Source organism: Enhydra lutris, unplaced genomic scaffold, assembly GCF_002288905.1.
Source record: "Enhydra lutris kenyoni isolate GAN:26980312 unplaced genomic scaffold, ASM228890v2 scaffoldscaffold27, whole genome shotgun sequence".
NCBI lineage: Eukaryota > Metazoa > Chordata > Mammalia > Carnivora > Mustelidae > Enhydra > Enhydra lutris.
In genome coordinates, this window is record NW_019154111.1 from 13486254 (window position 1) to 13506210 (window position 19957).

General features: G+C 40.1%; 1 protein-coding gene across 3 annotated transcripts in view; it reads left to right on the forward strand.

Annotated features, from left to right (window-relative positions):
- Window positions 1-19957, forward strand: part of LOC111152071 (transportin 3) — an 87218-nt gene that overhangs the window by 66027 nt on the left and 1234 nt on the right. For all 3 annotated transcript variants that reach the window (XM_022510361.1, XM_022510362.1, XM_022510364.1), the window contains 6 exons: window positions 3239-3355; window positions 4637-4731; window positions 5887-6043; window positions 7649-7816; window positions 12233-12345; window positions 19513-19604. In XM_022510361.1, coding sequence (XP_022366069.1) covers window positions 3239-3355; window positions 4637-4731; window positions 5887-6043; window positions 7649-7816; window positions 12233-12345; window positions 19513-19573 — 711 coding nt within the window. In that variant the 3' untranslated portion in view covers window positions 19574-19604. The remainder of the gene's footprint in view (window positions 1-3238; window positions 3356-4636; window positions 4732-5886; window positions 6044-7648; window positions 7817-12232; window positions 12346-19512; window positions 19605-19957) is intronic.

The following is a 19957-nucleotide window of genomic DNA, read 5'->3' on the forward strand; positions in this document are numbered from 1 at the left end:
CGTAAGTCTGTTATTTGACAAGAAATGCTTGATTTGATTCTTTTATAATCACCAAGATTGATACATAATTATGATGGTGTGACTCAATGTATGAGGTTCTCTAAGAACATACTCACATCAAGAACTATTCTGTATGAGATGCCTATAACTAGTGACTTGGATCACTAAGCAATTTGATGTTAACCTTACAGCAAAGCCAGAACTAGATTGAGGCAAGGCAAAATGTAAGTCTTGGCATTTGTAGGACTTGGCATAAGTGCCTTTTTAAATTTTGCTTCCATGCACTGAGGGAAATGCACAGCTCCAGGCTGGGCCACACCCAGAAGCCTGAAATGACCTTTGTCTACCAGAACAGTGAATCCATGGTACAGATTCTAAGGAGGCAAACCCTCCAAGGATCTGACCCTGACGGTGAGTGCCCTCTTAAATTCTGCACCCTAGGTACCTCATTCTTTTTTTTTTCTTTTTTTTTAAAGTAACTTCTACACCCAGTGTGGGGTTCAAGCTCACGAACCTGAGATTGAGAGTTATATGGCCCACTGACTGAGCCAGACAGATTTTTGTTTTTGTTTTTGTTTTTTTGAATTGTGAGAGAGAGAGTGGGGAATGGCAGACAGATCAGACTCTGCTGATCGAGGAGCCCAATGTGGGACTCGATCCCAGGACCCTGGAATCATGACCTGAGCCGAAGGCATATGCTTAACCGACTAAGCCACCCAAGCGTTAACCCCCTTTCCACGCCTTTTTTTTTTAAGATTTTATTTATTTATTCATTCATTCATTCATTCATTCATTTGACAGAGATCACAAGTAGGCAGAGAGGAAGGGAGGCACGCCCCCTGCCGAGCAGAGAGCCTGATGCGGGGCTCCATCCCAGGACCCTGGTATCATGACCTGAGCTGAAGGCAGAGGCTTTAACCCACTGAGCCACCCAGGCACCCCACACACTTTTTTTAAAATGGAATTTGTATAATATATTTCTCTTCATCTTAACATCCTTTTTACAGGCTGAACTCAGCTTGATATAATCAAAATTCTGTCTTTCAAACAAGAAAAATTCAAAATCATAAACCCATAAGGAAATAAATTAAAGGGGCACCTGGGTGTTTCAGTCTATTACACGTCTGCCTTCAGCTTGGGTCATGATCTTGGGGTCCTGGGATGAGCCCCATACTGGCCTCCCTGCTCAGCCGGGAGCCAGCTTCTCCCTCTGCTCCTACCCCTGCTCCTGCTCTCTCTATATATATATCAAATAATTAAATAAAAATCTTTAAAAATATATTTAAAAAAAATAAAATTAAAAACGATGATGAAAATAAGTCACCCCTTTCATTAGGAACAGTGTCCATTTATATAGTATATAGGGTTTGGATCAGAATCTCTTTATGGATCAGGCGCATCTTTTTATGACACCTTTATTCTTGCCAGGTTTAGCTCCTTCCTGGCAACTCTGCCTCTGAGAAGGATCAAACAGAGGCTAGTCTTGGAGGCATTGGTTCCTTGGTGGCTTGTGGGAGGCAGGGTAGCCAGGCCAGTGGGGCGAGCAGGGGAGAGCAGCAGCTGTGTGTGAAGCAGAACGTGGGCTCACTCTGTGCAGAGTGGTCAGAGAGACCAGAACAGCCAGGGTGAGGACAGACAGCAGCGGGCAGAGGCCAGCATTTATTTACAATTCCGCTCCTGAGGATGGAGAGCAAAGTTGGTGATGACTGCCCCCAGAGGTGTGACCCTGCCCTGCCTCTCTGTCCTGGGTGCCTCATTCTTAGGGAAGCACGCACCCCCAAGTAGAGTCATGCTAATGCAGTATCAGTTGGCGTATGCACAGCCCTGTATCCTTTATATTATAGATTTGAATAAAATTTACCTTTTCTGTACCCTGAGGACACCATATGTTTGTACTGCATATGTTTACACCTTTGGTTATGTGTCCCCTTCAGTGTAATACATTCTAGGTCAAACATAATTTGATTTAATGTCCCTTTGCTATTAGAGGATACACTCATGACTTTGATTTTTTTTTAATCCTGCTAATTAAGTAGTGACCAACCCAATTGAGTACCTTGTATAGGAAATGTGTTCTAAATTCAGTAAATGTGAAAAAATGATAAGTATTTATTAAAATCCACAAATCAGAAGTCAGCAAATTAGAACCAATGGGCCTATTACCTGGTTTTGTAAATGTAGTTTTACTAAAAGTTTGCCATGCTTATTCATGTATATATTTTGTATTGGTCATTTGTGCTATGGTGGCAAAGTTGAATAGCTAAATCATATGACCAGGAAAGCCTAAAATTTTTACTATCTGGCCCTTTAAGAAAATGTTTACCAGCTCCTGACTTAAATCATGCATTAATTAGAGCATATAGTTTTGAGTGTACAACACCAAATAGATTCATAGCTCTCATCACATGCCCATTCCATGGTAGGTGTTAGTAATAAGAGTCAGTCACTTTGTCTTTCAGCCCCCACCCACACTCATTAAGTTGAATTTATATAATAAAACCAGTACACTCAGTTAAGCATCCAACTCTTGATTTCAGTTCAGGTCTTACTCTCAGGGTCATGAGTTCAAGCCCTGCATTAAAAAAACATAAGTGTGTTTTGATGGCATTTTTAAGTAGATGAATGTACACATTTTGGAGGAGAATAGGGAAAAAATCCTAAACAAATCATTTAATTCAAATATGTGTATTAACATTTTTATTCCATGAGTAGATCTGGGTATCTTGATAAGAGACACTGTTTTTTTACTAAAAACGTTTAACTAGAGGAGTTTAGAAGCTTCTCAGAATTCAAACAGTGCTTTCACGGCCTCTTTCAGGATAAGGGTATTTGGTATTTTTAGCCCTGCTGTAGCTTTATGTGCTTTTTTTTTTTTTTTTAAGAGTTAATCTTGAATGCAAATAAGAACAACCTTTAGGTATTGGGATTTATGCTAGGAATCTGCAAATAGCTTGGATGATAGCAAACTCATGGCTTCCAGCTTGAAGTATTATGTAGCTCTTACAGCATTATTTTGGGAAGGTAAAAAGATCAAAGGCTTGAAAGGAATCTAAAGAGAGTACTTGAAAATTACTGAAGAATTGAGCCCTGTGTTTCAAAAAAATGTTGCCAACAAGCTTTACTATATTGTCTTAAAGAGAAGAAATCAGTCTGTCTGAATTTCTTCCTCTAGACAGTTTCCTAAGTTGATAACTTTTGGGGGGGGTAAAGAATTGAACAACTGGTTTCTCCTTGGCAGATGGTGAATGTGTACCACGTACATCAGCATTCCTGTTTCCTGTACCTTGGCAGTATCCTTGTGGATGAATATGGCATGGAAGAGGGCTGTCGGCAGGGACTCCTAGACATGCTCCAGGTTTGTTTTCCCTGGGGAGCTTCTTGGAGGGACTAAAGGCCTAAGCAGTTTGTTATTCACTATGTCTTGAATTCTCTTCTCTATGTTTGTCCTCCAGGCATGTTGATTTACTAATAACAGGGAGGTAGAAACTTGCCAGTTGTTCCCTGGACAGACATGCCTGGGAGTATGCAAGAGAGATCGACCATATGACTGTAAAGATCATTACAGCTATTACTGCCAAATTTATGCTCTCTAGAGATGATGGTTTTTTGAGAGGTGGAGAAGGGAACAAATGGATGTAAAACAAAGGATCTCTAAACTCAAGGATAATTCTTTTTTAGTTTCTTGCCTGGAATAACCAGTGTACTAGCTCACTTATTAGCAGGGTTGGTCTTAGGGTAAATAGCAGGCATTGGAAAAGGCTCTTGATATACTGCTTTTTTCCCCTCCTAGTCATAAGGAAGAAAATATATTAGGGAGTTTATCATGCTCCTTTTCACAAGATGTCTTACCCTTTAAAACTGACATTTCATGGGGCACCTGAGTGGCTCACTCAGTTAAGTGTCCGACTCTTCATTTGGACTCAGGGTCTCAGGGTTGTGAGATCGAGTCCCACATCAGGCCCCACACTGGGCATGGAGTCTGATTAAGATTCTCTTCCCTTTGCCCCTTCTCACGCTCTCAGAAATAAAATAAAATCAACATACTATTATTTTAAAATCTCAAAAAAAAAATCCTTCATCTACTCCTTTAGTGGACTTGACCATATCTAGTACACAAGCAGTCTTTACTTTCAGAAACTTCTACAACTTTTGTGAGAAAGAGAGAGAGAGACAGAGATAGAGAACCAAGGTGGGGTTAGGGGGGTAGTGAGCATGGGAAGACGAAGAGAGAGAATCTGAATTCAGCGCCACACCTAGCATGGAGCCTGACAAAGGGCTCACTCTCATGACCCTGAGATCATGACGTGAGCCAAAATCAAGAGTTGGACGCTTAACTGAGCCACCAAGGCCCTTGCAGAAACTTCTGAAACTTTGAGATAACATCTGTCCAGTTTCCTCAACTAAAATTTATACCCTCAACCCTTTCTGAACTGCAGACTTCGTATATGAAAACTGTTATCAGTTGAGAAAGATTTCTCTCTTCCTTTTCTTGATCTGATTCTCATCATAGTTTTTTTCTTTTCCCATCTGTACTTCCCCTGTTTTGTACCTTTTGTATATGTTGTGATATTTAGCAAGTCTGAATGCTGTTGGATTTAGTATATAGTACTTATTTAAAATCACCGTTCTGTTTTAGGCACTGTGCATCCCTACCTTTCAGCTGCTGGAACAGCAAAATGGGCTTCAGAATCACCCCGATACTGTGGATGACCTGTTCAGGCTGGCCACCAGGTCAGTCCTTCTGAAGAGCAACCCTTTCTTCTATTGCTTTTCCCCATCACTGCTTCATCTTGTCTTGTAACGCTTGACTGTTTCTCTATAAAATGAGGTTAGTGGAGTATAGGTAGGTTAATGATTCTCATAGCCCATAGTTAAATCGTGAACGGAATATCCCTGTAAGTGAGGAAGAGGAGTTGGATGGGAGCAGGGTAAAGCAGCTGGGCTGGGTTTCTGTCACGAAGGAGGGAACATGCGCAAGACCGTTAAAACCGGCTTGGTAAAAACATTTGATTAGAAAATCTGTAGAATCCCCTGTAGTTTTATGTTTCTGTGCTGCTCTGATGACATGTTTCACTTCAGCTTTTTCATTTAGGAAACTTGGCATCCTTTAGATAATAATCACATCTCAGAGTAAAAAATTCTTAGGATTTTAAGGTGCCTTAGAAGTTATCTTGTTCTGCACTTCCTGTTCTACCCCTAGCTTTCCACCCCAGTTTTTACTTAAATTTCCTTTTACCAAAAAAAAAAAAAGAAAAAAAAGAAACACCTTTGTTGTTGTTGTTGTTGTTATTGTTGTTGATACGAGAGAACCTTGGGTGGACTCCAGTTCCTGTTTACCCAGCGTGTGTTACTTGAAAAACATCCCTGAGATGCTCTTTGCTAGATAAGCATTATGAAGTAAATTTGGAAAATGTGTCTTTTTTGTGGAGAGTCTCCATGTATGTTAAAGCGTTGGTAACCTTGTAGGATATTGAGTGGAAAGTTTAGAGAGTTCCTATATACCCCTGCTCTACCCCCTACAACCCCACGGCCTCCCTCACTATTTACATCCCTCACCAGAGTATTCTGTTTGTTGGAATTGATGAACCTGTATTAACATGTCATTATCATCCAAAGTCCATAGTTTACATTAGGATTCACTCTTGGTGGTGTACCTTCTGTGGATTTGGACAGATGTATAATGCATGTATCTACCATTATAATATCATACGGAATAGTTTTAATAACCTAAAAATCAATGTATTCCACCTGTTCAGCCGTCCCTCACCTTCTAACCTCTAGCAACCACTGATCTTTTTGTCTCCATCCTTTGTTTTGCCTGTTACTCTGGCTGCTTTGGAGCCTAATCCTTTCATTTATACCTAGCCTGTCTTTCCAAAACACCAGGTTTATTCAGCGTAGCCCTGTCACCTTGCTGAGGAGCCAAGTGGTCATCCCTATCTTGCAGTGGGCCATTGCCTCTACTACCCTGGACCACCGGGATGCCAATTGCAGTGTCATGAGGTTCCTGCGAGACCTTATCCATACAGGGGTAGCCAATGATGTAAGTATAAACACCGTACCTTTCTGCTTTGTACCTTATCACCTTTTTATATCTCTTCCTCACTTCTTAGGGGAAAACCAGATTCTCCTTAATTGATCTGTATTGGTAGGTACATACCATTCACTAACCAAAACATTAACTATTAGATTTCAGACAGCCTCTACTAAGTGCTAAAAGCTATATGAAACAGTCTAAAAGTATTTCTGCTCCCCTATCATCCAGGATTTAGTAGAAGAGATAAACAGATAAACAGAGATAAAAAGATTTAAGTAACGATAAGAAGGCAGTATTTGATTGCCAGCTGAGTGATAAAAGTCATGATTGCTATGAGATCAGAGAAAGCTCCTTGGTCAGAAGTGGGTTGGGATTAATTTCTGGAAGAAGATGGACTTCACTGGGCCCATGGGATATAGGTAGAATTTGGATGGATTAGAGAGGGGAGGACAGTCTTAACTGGGGCATAAATCATACTCAGAGAAAGGATAGTACTAAGTACGTTAGACAATTAAGAGACCTAGTTGGCTGGAGTAGTAAAATGGCTCACAAAGTTTTCTTTCTTTCTTCCTTTCTTTTTTTTTTTTTAAGATTTTATTTATTTATTTGACAGAGATCACAAGTAGGCAGAGAGGCAGGCAGTGGGAGGGGGTAAGCAGGCTCCCTGCTAATCAGAGAGCCCGATGCAGGGCTCCATCCAGGACCCTGAGATCATGACCTGAGCGGAAGGCAGAGGCTTAACCCACTGAACCACCCAGGAGCCCCACAAAATTTTCAAAGGTAGATTTGGCTAAATGTGGAATAGAGTTTATTTAAGGTTAATAGAGAATGATGAAGAAAAAAGCAACTGTGTTAATGGGCTAATTATTTAAGAAGTTTGGTCATAAAGGAGAAAGAAGAAAACTAGATGTGAAAAGCAGTTTATAAAAAGTTATTTTTTTCCAAGATATTAGAAATATATGTATATTCTAGTATATACTCAAGAAGTGCCAATGTGTAATTCTGTGCCAAGAAGAAAATAAGAGGTTTTTTTTGTGTGTTTTGTTGTGTTTTTTTTTTGATAGAAAAGATTAAGTATCTGATAGAAGTTCTTGTTTATTCACTTGGTTGAAAAAAAGGAAATAGGAACACATTTTTCTATGAAAAATAATTAAAACTGCTACCTGTAACCTTTAGTCATTGTTTCTCTTCTGCTCTCTATTCTAAAGGTTAAGGTTAATCTCAGCTGAAATCCATGCCCATTTCCTTGATACTAAACTCTTAATATTTTCTTCCTAAGGACAGAACATTTTAGTGGAGTCTGTAAATCTTGCTGTTATGTATTATATATACTTCTTTTTCCAGGAAGGAGGAATTATTAGAGTGGAGAGTTGAAATTAGAATTCATCTTTTTTTTTTTTTTTTTTAAGATTTTATTTATTTGACCCAGAGAGAGAGATCACAAGTAGGCAGAGAGAGAGAGGGAAGCAGACTCCCTGCTGAGCAGAGAGCCCAATGTGGGGCTCGATCCCAGGACCCCGAGATCATGACCCAAGCTGAAGGCAGAGGCTTTAACCCATTGAGCCACCCAGGCGCCCCTAGAATTCATCTTTTGCTCTTGTTTCCTTACAGCATGAAGAAGACTTTGAATTACGGAAAGAACTTATTGGACAGGTGATGAACCAGCTTGGACAGCAACTTGTAAGCCAGTTGCTCCACACATGCTGCTTTTGTCTCCCTCCCTATACCCTACCAGATGTGGCTGAAGTCCTCTGGGAGATCATGCAGGTTGACAGACCGGTAAGATTGTTTTCATGAAGAACCCATTCTCACAGTCCTTAAACTTTGGTTCCTGGAGGCAGACTATAACTTTGAAACCAGCTCTGTTGTATCTCCATGGTACCTAATCTAAGCATATTGCTAAGTTTAATTATTAGATGAAGGGACCTATAGAAGGCCAGTAATGCATTATTAGTTTTTTTTTTTTTAAGATTTTATTTATTTACTTGACAGATCACAAGTAGGCAGAGAGGCAGGCAGAGAGAGAGAGGAAGAAGCAGACTCCCTGCTGAGCAGAGAGCCCGAAGCAGGGCTCGATCCCAGGACCCTGAGATCATGACCTGAGCCCAAGGCAGAGGCTTAACCCACTGAGCCACCCAGGAGCCCCGCATTATTAGGTTTCTAAAAGCATGTTGGTGTCACTGTCATAGGGTTTATATTACCGAATACTAAGCATGGAATTCAGCTGTGTGGCTGGCCAGTGAGTAATTTGTTGTTCATTTGTAAGAGATGCCCCTATATCAGTTACATAGTGGTACAGGTTATTCAAGAAGGGAATTCACTCCAAGCTCCTTAGATAACATTGTATGGTTTTCCTTGGTAATAAGTCTCACCAGAGCATTTGGGGATAAAGAAGCAGAAAATCAGCTCACAATATACACTTGGATTTCTCCTTTGGATTAATTTGTATCTTGTTTCAGTTCTTGATCCAGGTCATTTATCACCTGAGCATGGAAGGTTTTTTTAGGCTATCCAGTAATGTCCAAGTAATTTCAGTACTGGGCCATGATTATAAATGAGGTTATGTGTACTGTGTGGAAGTTTTGAGCATAGTGGTAAAGTATATATAGCTTATACATTATTTTTAAATAGGATTTATAGTTTTTAATATTAATACAAAAGCAGTTTAGAAAAGTGCACAGTTGGTTCTAGTTAAAGTAAGCTATCTTCCAGAACCACGGAAAAATCCAGATGCACAAGTTTATTGTAAATTTAAGTCCACATATATCTTAATGTTGTCTCTTGCTTTGTATCATTGATGACAGTTGTTAGCCTCAACTTCAGTAGTTTCACAAAGCAGAGTACACTTCTAGTGTTAGACTCTGATGTACTGAGCCAAAAGTTCTTCCTTGGATTTGTGTGTTATCTCCAAAATTCAGTGATTAGTTTATATTGTTTTAGTGAGCATATGCTTTTACTTGGTCTTTGGCTGAAATGAAAGGTGGTCACGTGCAGGGCAGATGCTTGATAAATTTCTACATTTTCTTTAGGTTTATCTTCCAGAACAGCCGCATGAACTTTTAATTGTTGTTGTTGTTGTTGTTGTTTTTAAGATTTATTTATTTGAGAGAGAGGGGGCACGAATAGGAAGGGCAGAGGAAGAGGGAGAATCTCAGACTCCAAGCCGAGTGCAGAGCCCGACATGGCTCAGTCTCACGACCTGAGCCCAACCAAGAGTTGGACGTTTAACTGACTGTGCCACCAGGCACCCCTATTTCTTCTGTATCAAACTTGTGAGGCTCCTTTGTGACTTTGGTTTCGTCAGGTAGCTCTGCAGTTCTTCCACATAAGCTCAATGCTTCAGGAATGAATAGTACCTGCAGTTCCCTAGTTGTTCAGCATGTTCTTGTTTCAATCTAATATGGCTGTATTTTTGTGTTTTTTAAAGAAAGTACTCAGTGAACCCCTGAGCGCCAACAAGTTTGATTACAAAAGTCCTTGACCTGGCGTTCCTGGGTGGCACTGCTGGGTTAAGGCCTCTGCCTTCTGCTCAGGTCATGATCCCAGGGTCCTAGGATCAAGCCCCACGTCGGGCTCTCTGCTCGGCGGGGAGCCTGCTTCCCCATCTCTCTATTTGCCCGCCTCTTTGCCTACTTGTGATCTCTGTCTGTCAAATAAATAAATAAATAATCTTAAAAAAAAAAAAAGAAAAAGAAAAAGTCCTTGACCTGAGAAATAAAATTTCTATACTGTTACTTTTTTACAAGCATACTTGGTTCCCAGGTGGCAGAAAACTTATTATGTAAATTTAACTTTATAAAACATTCTTGGTGCACCTGGGGGACTTAGTCGGTTAAGCAGCTACCTTTGGCTCAGGTCATGATCCTCTGGGTACTGAGATCGAGCCCCATGTGGAGCTTCCTGCTCAGCAGGGGGTGTCTGCTTCTCTTTCTCCCTCTGACCTTCCTCCCTGCTTGTTCTCTCCCTCTCTGTCTTTCTCAGATAAGTGGATTAAAAGAAAAAAACTTTAAAAAAATAAAAATATTCTTAATTTGTAAACATAAGATTAAGTGCTAACAGAGGAAGAAAATTAGAACAGCAAGTTGAGGCAGGAACAGAAACCAGGTAGCCATGGGCTTTTAAGTGTTTACTATATAGATAGATATCCACAGAATGGGTGCCAAGCAGTTTTAAAGTGATTGTTTTCTATGAACATCAGCTTACAACTGAATTTTTGTAGAGGAACTTTTACATAAATATGGGTTGTCCATACCCTGTAAACTGATTGAAATTCTAGGGATAGAAGGCTGAAAGAAAATTTGCATTCTTGAGCACTTTCTTAATCATGCCATTTTCAAAAGTGAACACAGGGATTTTTTCAATAGAAGATGGCATATCAGCTTTGTCACATGACTCAAATATACTATTTAAACCCTTACTTCTGGGGCGCCTGGGTGGCTCAGTGGGTTAAAGCCTCTGCCTTTGGTTCATGGGTCATGATCCCAGGGACCTGGGATCAAGCCCTGCATCAGACTCTCTGCTCAGCGGGGAGCCTGCTTCCTCCTCTCTCTGCCTGCCTCTCTGCCTACTTGTGATCTCTGTCTGTCAAATAAATAAAATCTTTTAAAAAAATAAATAAATAAACCCTTACTTCTTTGTTGGATACCCATCTGTGGCAAATTTATTCATGTTTTCAACCAGATTTCTGAGATTCCTTTGTGTGCTAACTGATTAATTTTGCTTTTTAGTTTCATTTCTTAATGTTCTTGTTTGGGACTACATTGTAGTTAACTCACAGGCTATTTTGGATGCCAAAACTTGTATCAAGTAAGGGTTCTTCCTGAATCTCTTGCCCCTCCGTGTTTGTCTTAGTAGAGTGTTGTCTTCCTTGGGGGGCAACATTTGGAGAATTATGCAGTACTTCCTAAGCATTTATAATGTAATATTTACTTTTGCTCTGGTTTGTTACCATAAATTAACATAATGGGATATATAATGTAAAACAATTTAGTTGTAAAGGTTATTTTATTGCTGAAAACTACAACCAAAGTGTACACCCTACTTAAGAAAGGCATGGAAAATTAGAGCTAGCTCAAAGAAGAAGGGTTCAACTGAAAGTAACCCAGAGGAAGTCTCTAGATTTGATTTTTAGTTTGAAGAGGAAGGGGGAAGGGTGGGTAGACAGTTTTTGTGCATTTAAAAGGCATAAAGAGACTATGCTTAGATATAAATAATATTCTTTTACAACATTTTTAAAAAGGATTTATTTGAGATAGAGAGTATGCAAGTCGGGGGAGGGGCACAGGGAGAAAAAGAGAATCCCAAGCAGACACCCTGTTGAGCATTGGATCCCTCAACCCATCAGATCATGAACTGAACTGAAACCAAGACTGGGATGCTCAACCCACTGAGCCATCCAGGCGCCCCAATAGTATTCTTTTATTTATTTATTTTTAAGATTTTTAAAATTTATTTTTTTGAGAGAGAGTGGGAGAGCACAGAGGGAGCATAAGAGAGAGAAACAGTGAGCAGAGAGCCCAATGTGGGGCTTGATCCCAGGACCGTGAGATCATGACCCCAGCCGAAGGCAGCAGCTGAACCCACTGAGCCACCCAGGCGCCCCAATAGTATTTTATTAAATAGCTAACCAGAGTGAGCAACAAAATTTTCTGACCCAGAGAACAGGCAGGCATCACAAAGGAGCTGTCTGGATATGAATATTCTACTGAGAGTTGACCTTAAAATCCTTTGACTCTTGATTCATACTATATATATGTTCTTTGACAAGTTTACTTAACTATAATTTTTGTTCTTACTCTGTGGTACTGAACCTTTGCTGTAGGTTGCCTGTGATCTGTACACTCTAGAGTTTTCTGGCAGCTGTTTAATTTTTGAAGTATTACAGAAGTTTAATGACAGAAACAGAGCAATAGTCTCATCCAGAAGAGACTTCACTTCTAAGGTAGAGAAGGGCTTGCTGAAATGATGCCCGCCACACCTTTGATGGGAAGTCTAGGTTTACCTTTGTAGACTGTTCCAAACCCCAGAGGGTTGGAAGGCCTAAAGATAGAAGTGCTTTTGTTAATTCCTTTACTCACTTCCAAGTCTGGAAGAATTGATGGTGCTAAGAAAAGCCTGCAGGTTTTGTTATTACTTGTAGGGTCCAGTTGAGTAAGTCCTGCCTCCTCTCAAAACTCTTACTGTCTCTCTGCACAGACTTTCTGTCGATGGTTAGAGAACTCCTTGAAAGGTTTGCCAAAGGAGACAACCGTGGGAGCAGTCACAGTGACACACAAACAACTTACCGATTTCCACAAACAAGTCACTAGGTGAGTGATGGGGGACTTTTCTGGTTTTGTTGCTTTTTTTTAATATAAACAGAAATGAGTGAGCAGAAAAAATATATCTTCGTTTCTTATACCACATTTACCCAGGAGTATGTTTCTTGTGTGCCTTCATTAATTCACAGTTTGTCTGTTTAGCATTGAATTGCAAAAATTGACATTAGAAACCAATCTGAGGGGAAATACCACCATATTGTTTAGGTGTACATCAGTTTTACTGTGCAAATTTATTAACTGGTATAAGGTCTTAATGGGTAAGTGGAAGCGTTATTTCTTCCAAAAGAAAAATGCATTCATCAGCCCGCTACCCTTCGCGGGATCTGTCTTTATCTTTCTGAAGTCAGGGGTCAGGAACGCAGATGTGAATAGTTGAAGCATTAGTTGTAAAACATAGATGATGTAAACTGCAGTGAATTGGAAAATTTTCACCGTGCCTAAAGATAGTGAAGTTTAATTTCTTGCAGGCCAAACAAAATATCTCTCTGAGATGCATTGAGTCCATGAGCTGCTTGTTTACAGCTTAGTTAAAATGTTAAGTATACATTAGTATATTTTTTATTGTGAACATAGTTACCATTTTAAGTGTAGCTACATAGTCTTCCTAATTACTGCTTTATAGCCAAAAAGGTGTTGCTTAATTTCCATACAGTGCCTCTATTAGTAGACATTTCAGTTATTTTTTTAGTATTATGGGTAATATTAAAACTCTAGCCTTTTCCTTCTTTTGACTATTTTCCTTAAAATGCAATCACTGACTCAAAGGTTATGAGATTTTTATGGCTAATAAGTGTTAATGGTAGCAAGTTAAAGTGTGTTTTGTAACTGTGTGCTACCTTGCCCTCATATACCTTTATATATATCTAGAATCTCTAGAATTTTGCCTAAATTTTAGGCATTGGCTTATATTCATATAGTAGTGGAATGACTTACAGGTCCAAGAATGAATGTTGAGTAAGGTTTGGTAATAGTGAAAAACACTGGAAATACTCTAATTGCTCATTAATAGAAAACAGTTAAATAATTAATAGAGTATAACTAAATGAGTAGGCACCGGAAGAGAAGGAGCAAGAATATAAGTGTCATGATACAGAAATATATGTAAGGTATATTATAAATGGAAAAAATAACAGTATCATATAACCCAACTTGTCCTGATAATTTTTTTAACTTTATTACTGTGATAAAATACACATAGAATTTATCATTTTAACTATTCTCAAGTATACTCTTCAGTAGTGTTAAGTATATTCACACTGTTGTGCAATTTCCAGAATTTTTTTCATCTTATAAAACTAAAACTATACCCATACGACAGCAACTCCCCCTTCTCCCATTCCCCAGCAGTCATACTCTACTTTCTGTTCATGAGTGAAATCATACAGTGTTTATCCTTTTGTGACTCTCTGTAATGTTCTTAAGGTTCATCTGTGCTGTAGCGTGTGTCAGAATTTCTTTTCCTTTTTAAGGCTGAATAACATTCCACTTTATGTACCATACTTTATTTATTCATTCATCTATTGGTGGACATTTGGATTGCTTCTACCTCTTGACTGTTGTAAGTAATGCTGCTGTGAACATGGGTATACAAATATCTCTTCAGGACCCTGCATTTAAGGTGCCTATGTGGCTCAGTCAGGTGTCCCAATGTTTGATTTCTACTCAGGTCATGATCTCGGGGTTGTGAGATCAAGCCTGGCATTGGGCTGGCTCTGCTGGGCATGGAGCCTCCTTAAGATTCTCTCCTCTCTGCCCCTCCCCACCTTTAAAAAAAAAAGGACCTTGTTTTCAGTTCCTTTGGATTGAAAAGAATTCCCAGTAGTGTTCTTTTCCCCACTGAATGGTCTTGGCACCCTTATTAAAAATCATTTTACTGGGCCCCTGGGTGGCTCAGTGGGTTAGGCCTCTGCCTTCGGCTCAGATCATGATCTCGGGGTCCTGTGATCGAGGCCTGCATCGGGCTCTCTGCTCAGCGGGGAGCCTGCTTCCCCCTCTTGCTCTGCCTGCCTCTCTGCTTACTTGTGACCTCTCTCTCTCTGTGTCAAATAAATAAAATCTTTTTTAAAAAAAATCATTTTACCATATATGTGAGGGATTTATTTTGGGGCCCTTTGTTCTATTCCATTGATCTCCATGTCTGTCTTTATGTCAGTACCATGGTACATACTGTTTTGATTACTATGGCTTTGTAATAATTTTGAAATTGGGAAATGTGAGACCCCCAGCTTGTTCCTTGTCTAAGGTTATTTGGAGTATTTGGGGTCTTTTGAAATTCCATATGAATTTTAGGATATATTTTCCTATTTTCACAAAAAAATGTCAGGATTTTTGAAAGCAATTACATTGAATCTATAGATCACTTTGAGTAGTATTGATGTCCTAACAAAATTAAGTCTTCCAGTCCATGAACAGGAGAGGTCTTTGTGTTTTTTTGGTGTCTTTAATTTCTTTCAGCATCATTTTGTAGTTTAAATGTTACGTTCTTTTTGATGCTGTTGTAAATGAACCAGCTTGCACTTTTAAAAGCTGTTTTATGGGGCGCCTGGGTGGCTCAGTGGGTTAAAGCCTCTGCCTTCGGCTCAGGTCATGATCCCAGGGTCCTGGGATCGAGCACCACATCGGGCTCTCTGCTCGGCAGGGAGCCTGCTTCCTCCTCTCTCTCTGCCTACTTGTGATCTCTGTCTGTCAAATAAATAAGTACAATCTTTTAAAAAAAAAAAAAAAAAGGAGAGCACTTGTTATAAAAATAAATAAATAAATAAAAGCTGTTTTATTATATATGTTATATATATGCATAGTAAATTTCTGAAGACAACTGAGACCAGGATGGGACTTTCAGTTTTTATTTCATAACTTTCTATAATATTTTCATTTTTTTCTAAGCATGTGGTATACATTTATAATTAAAACCAGACCTAGTTTTTAAAAAGAGGAGAGAGACGCCTGAGTGGCTCAGTCCATTAAGCATCTGACTTCAGCTCAGGTCATGATCTCTCAGTCTCCTCAGCTTCATGCTCAGTGGGGAGACTGCTTGTCCCTTGTCCTCAGCCCCTCCCCCTGGTTGTGCACGTGTGTGCTCTTTCTCTTTTTCTCTCTCGCACATGCCCTCTCTCTCAAATAAATAAAATCTTTAAAAAAATAAAAGGGCAAAAGGGGGGGATAAATTGTAGGTGGTGGTTCAATAACTGATCATCTTTTCTGAGACTTAATTTCTTAATCTTACTTTCCAAAATGGCTTATTTTCTCATCTCCCAGAGTCTCTTCAATAATTTTGCTAAAGAATTTGTTAAAATTCCAAACCTATGAGTGCTGTCATTTTATAGCTTACTAAAAGTGGCTTAACTTCATGTCCCAGAAGTAACTGATTTTTGGCCATAGATCAAGTGACATGCATGACCAAAAAAATGGCATGTGACTACTTTCATGATATATTTTGCTAGAAGGGAATTTCCCCTTCTCTAGGTAGCTGTATATTGACTGGGATGACTTTACAAAATTATTTTACTTTTTTTTACGGTGAATCTTCCCAGTAGTAGTATTCCACCTCTAAGCAGTCTCAGGGAAAAGAGTATAGTAGCTTCTTTCTGCTTCTGTTTTGTTCTTTTCCATCTAGTATTGGGCAGGATCATATTGGTTGTAATTTCCTTAAAGCAAATGGAAGCCTGGAGAGAAGCCTCAAAGAACTAGGTTTAGCGTCAGGGATACTGGCATGAATCTTGCTACTTGCTGAACCTTGGCCTGTTCATCTGTAAAATAGGGTTAGTACTACCTCTCTTACTCATAAGGGGTTATTATGAGATATCAAGTGGAAATCTAAAGATTTGGTATGTAGTAGGTGATCAGTGAATGTTAACTTTCTCCTTGGAAAAGAACCTGATGGAATGTTGTTAATGCATTTGCAAAGCTAGCTGGAGCATGTCTCCTGCCAGCTCTAAGGCAACCACCCACACATTCTAGAATAAGTATCCACCAAACCTGTATTCCCTTATCTGAACTAGTCTATGATAGGTAGAACTGTAGAATAAGTCTGAAAAGTCATGGATATTCCCCCATTTAAGGAAAATTAAGTGGCACAGAAAGGAACCTAAATAACGCAAGGCTACAAACAAAAATACCTGTGATCTTTGCCCTGTGATATTGGGAAATAAGGTGCACCGGCAGCCTGGCCTCCTTGATCTCCCACTGCGGAACAAGTTTTGCAGCTCCTCCTATAGTAGGCTGTGATGACACGGTGCTGGGAAATGAACAGAAGAGGTAATGTCGAGGTACTAGAGAAAAGCTTTGAGATTGCTCACCTCCTTGTAGTAATTCTCTTTCTCTAGTACGAGTTTTGCTCTTGAACCTTCTGTTCCATGCATGACTCAGTCTCCCTTTTGGATGTAAGGTCCTGTAATTCCTGTCTCAACGTGCTGCTTTGTTTGCCATTCTAACAGGGAGGGCAAACTGGTTCAGTTTCATTTCAGCAAGTCCAAGCCTGTTTTTCAAATGGTGATGGTAATTAATTCCCTAACATTTTTCGTTGGTCACCTTGAAGAAAGCTGAGGTTTTTCATTCTGAAACATCATTCTTGCTCTCCAAACACTACTAATTATGACTAGAAGAAATCCTACCATCATTTCCCATTTCTCTGTGTTGATGTTTATTCTCGGATTCTTAACACCGGCATGAGAATCTCAAGGTCAGAAGATGTTGAGTAAAGGAAGCACTGACTCTAGAGTTAGAAGCCAGGATGGGGTGTCTTCTTGCTCATGTCGTTAGTTAGAGCTTGGTTATTCTGCATTATCCATGAACATGAGGTGAGAAGGGCTGTATTTCTCAGCACACCACTAGGATTATGAGGCTCGAGATGGTCACCATAAATGTATTCAGAAGTATGGCAAAAGGATCAGGGTTGTGGGACTAGAAGCCAGAAAATAGAATCTAGAAAAATAGTGGCCATCTTATTTTTCTTTTTTTTTAGAACTTTTTTTTTTTTTTTAAGATTTTATTTATTTGAGAGAGATTGCAAGAAATAGAGTGCGAGCAGGGGAGAGAGCGAGAAACAGACTCCCTGCTGAGCAGGGATCCCGATGAGGGGCTCCATCCCAGGACTCTGGATTCATGACCTGAGCCAAAGGCAGAGACGCCCAACCAACTGAGCCACCCATGCTCCCCAGCGAATGCAGTGAGATGAAATGGGAAATAAATGCCAGAAGGACTGAGGCAGAAAACAGAAAATAGTTGTAGCTTATAAGTTTGGTTTTTGGGTTTTTTTATTTTTTATTTTTTTTTTTATTTTTTTTTTTTTTTTAGATTTTTTATTTATTTATTTGACAGAGAGAGATCACAAGTAGAGAGGCAGGCAGAGAGAGAGAGAGGGAAGCAGGCTCCCTGCTGAGCAGAGAGCCCGATGCGGGACCCGATCCCAGGACCCTGAGATCATGACCTGAGCCGAAGGCAGCGGCTTAACCCACTGAGCCACCCAGGCGCCCAAGTTTTGGGGTTTTTTTAAATCCATTTCTTTGGGCCTAGTCAAGGACACATTAAACATTTGGCTGAGGCTCTGGACACCAGAGCAGTTGCCGACAGGACTGGAACAGAGCTGAGCTGACTCAGGATGCCAGCCTGCCGCTCTTTCACCCTGGCTCGAACAGTTCTCTCTACCTGCATTCGATTTCGGCACTTTTTCTCCTGTGTCACAAGAGAGATGAAGAAGGGAGTTATCATTTCTCTTTGGATTAAACCATGGGTAAAATCTTAAGTCTTCATTGTTACCTCACGTTTAACTGTTTCTTACTGTTGTAGTTCCTTATGATAACATGCCACATGGTGGCTTCTCTTGGATAATATATCTTCTTCCCTTGTGACATTGGAAGCATGAGTGATCTGTGCTCGCCCCCCCAACTGCCTCCTTAATAGTATTGATTTGGAAATAGACCGAGGGAAGGTATTGGTTGTATTGAAGCATGTTAAATTCAGAAATGGCAGAATTTCAATAAAACCAGACTTTATCATTTTTATTACATTTTTAGGATGGAGAGAGACTGGAGAGAAAGTTTCTGGAATACTCTGTTGAATCAAATCCTGGGGTCTGATTCAAGGTTCTTAATGATTTTTCCAGACCTTGTAATAGGTAGGGGAATCTAGATGTAGGCACTAAGGAGAGAGCTCTCCTTTCACCTACTTTTCTGTGGAACCAGTGTTGGCAGTTCCTCCCCTGGTGTTTAACATTATGAGAAGGAGAAAGCTCTTTCTTCTAACATTGAATCTTAGGTAATAGACTCTGGTCCCTAAATTTTTCTGAGCCAGAGAGAGGGCCACAGAAGAATGGGCATATTCGGAAGTTCTTCCTCTTCTACTGTTTTTAGCTTAGCTTCATGTTCAGTTACCAAAACCTGCTCTGAAGACTGACACAAAAGAACGAAGTGGGCATCATCTGGTTTCTCGGTGACAGTTTCGGACAAAGGAGGCTTTTGAAAAAATAGGGTCAGGTGAATATTGGGCTATTTAAATCCCATTTCAGTGCTTGCCTGAGGACCAAGTCCTGCTTCCTCCCCCCTTTCTACAGGCCTTAACCCTTTCCTCCCTCCTCTCCATTCACCTCCCACAGGAGGAAACCCTGGGCAGCCTTTCCAACAAGAATATCAGTGACGGATAGAAACTTAGTTGCCGAAATGGGGTTGGTCAACAAAATCTCCCTTTGGAAGAGAATGAGGAACCAGGGTACCTAAGTTAGCTCAGCTCATAGAGTTAAAGTTATCAGCCTTAGGTAGAATATGCTTGCTTTTTTTATTTGGGCCTTCTGGCTTTCTTTTGTTTGTGTCAGGGACTCCCAATGAAGTGTTGAACTGACTTAATCTTCCAAACACTGTAAGGTAGGTAAACAGATGCGGCAACAAAAGCAGGTTGGTAACTTGCCCAAGAGTGGTAGAGCCAAGATTCAAACCCAAGCAGCTTTTCTCCACAGCTACTCTTTAGAGACCATACAGCTTATAATTATTCTCACATGCAGTAGTTAATATTTGCCTTTTAGTTACAGAAAGATCAGAAACAGTCGAGACAATGGAGAGAGCTTCAAGCAGAGCTAGGATAATTCTCAGTGGACCTCAGTGTTGTGATTGTTTTCACCGTATTGTATCTTTCTCATCAGGGGCCAACCTACCTTTTTTTTTCTAGTGCTGAGGAATGTAAACAAGTTTGCTGGGCCTTGAGAGACTTCACCAGGTTGTTTCGATAGCTCACACTCCTGCACTGTGCCTGTCACCCAGGTGAGTGGTCACAGTTCCCGGCTTTTTCCCTGGCTGTTCGGAGCGCTTGGGGATGACATAGGTTTTAATGCCCATCGTGGGACTTGTACTATAACTAGTTTGGGAAAGACTTAACAGTTAAACAGTGCTGTTCAGATTAAGAAATGCAGGACCCTGGTTTGCTTGGGCCCAGGCAGCCAGATGATTGTTAGCTGCGTCTGGATACCATCTTCACCCCCGTAGAAGTTATTATTGTAGGAGATCTCAAAAAAAAATTCCTCCTCGTATCCCCTTACTTACACTTTAGGATGGTAAGTGTGTATGTTAATAAACAAGTATTTTTTAACCTGGCTACTTTGGTGAAAACAATGCTG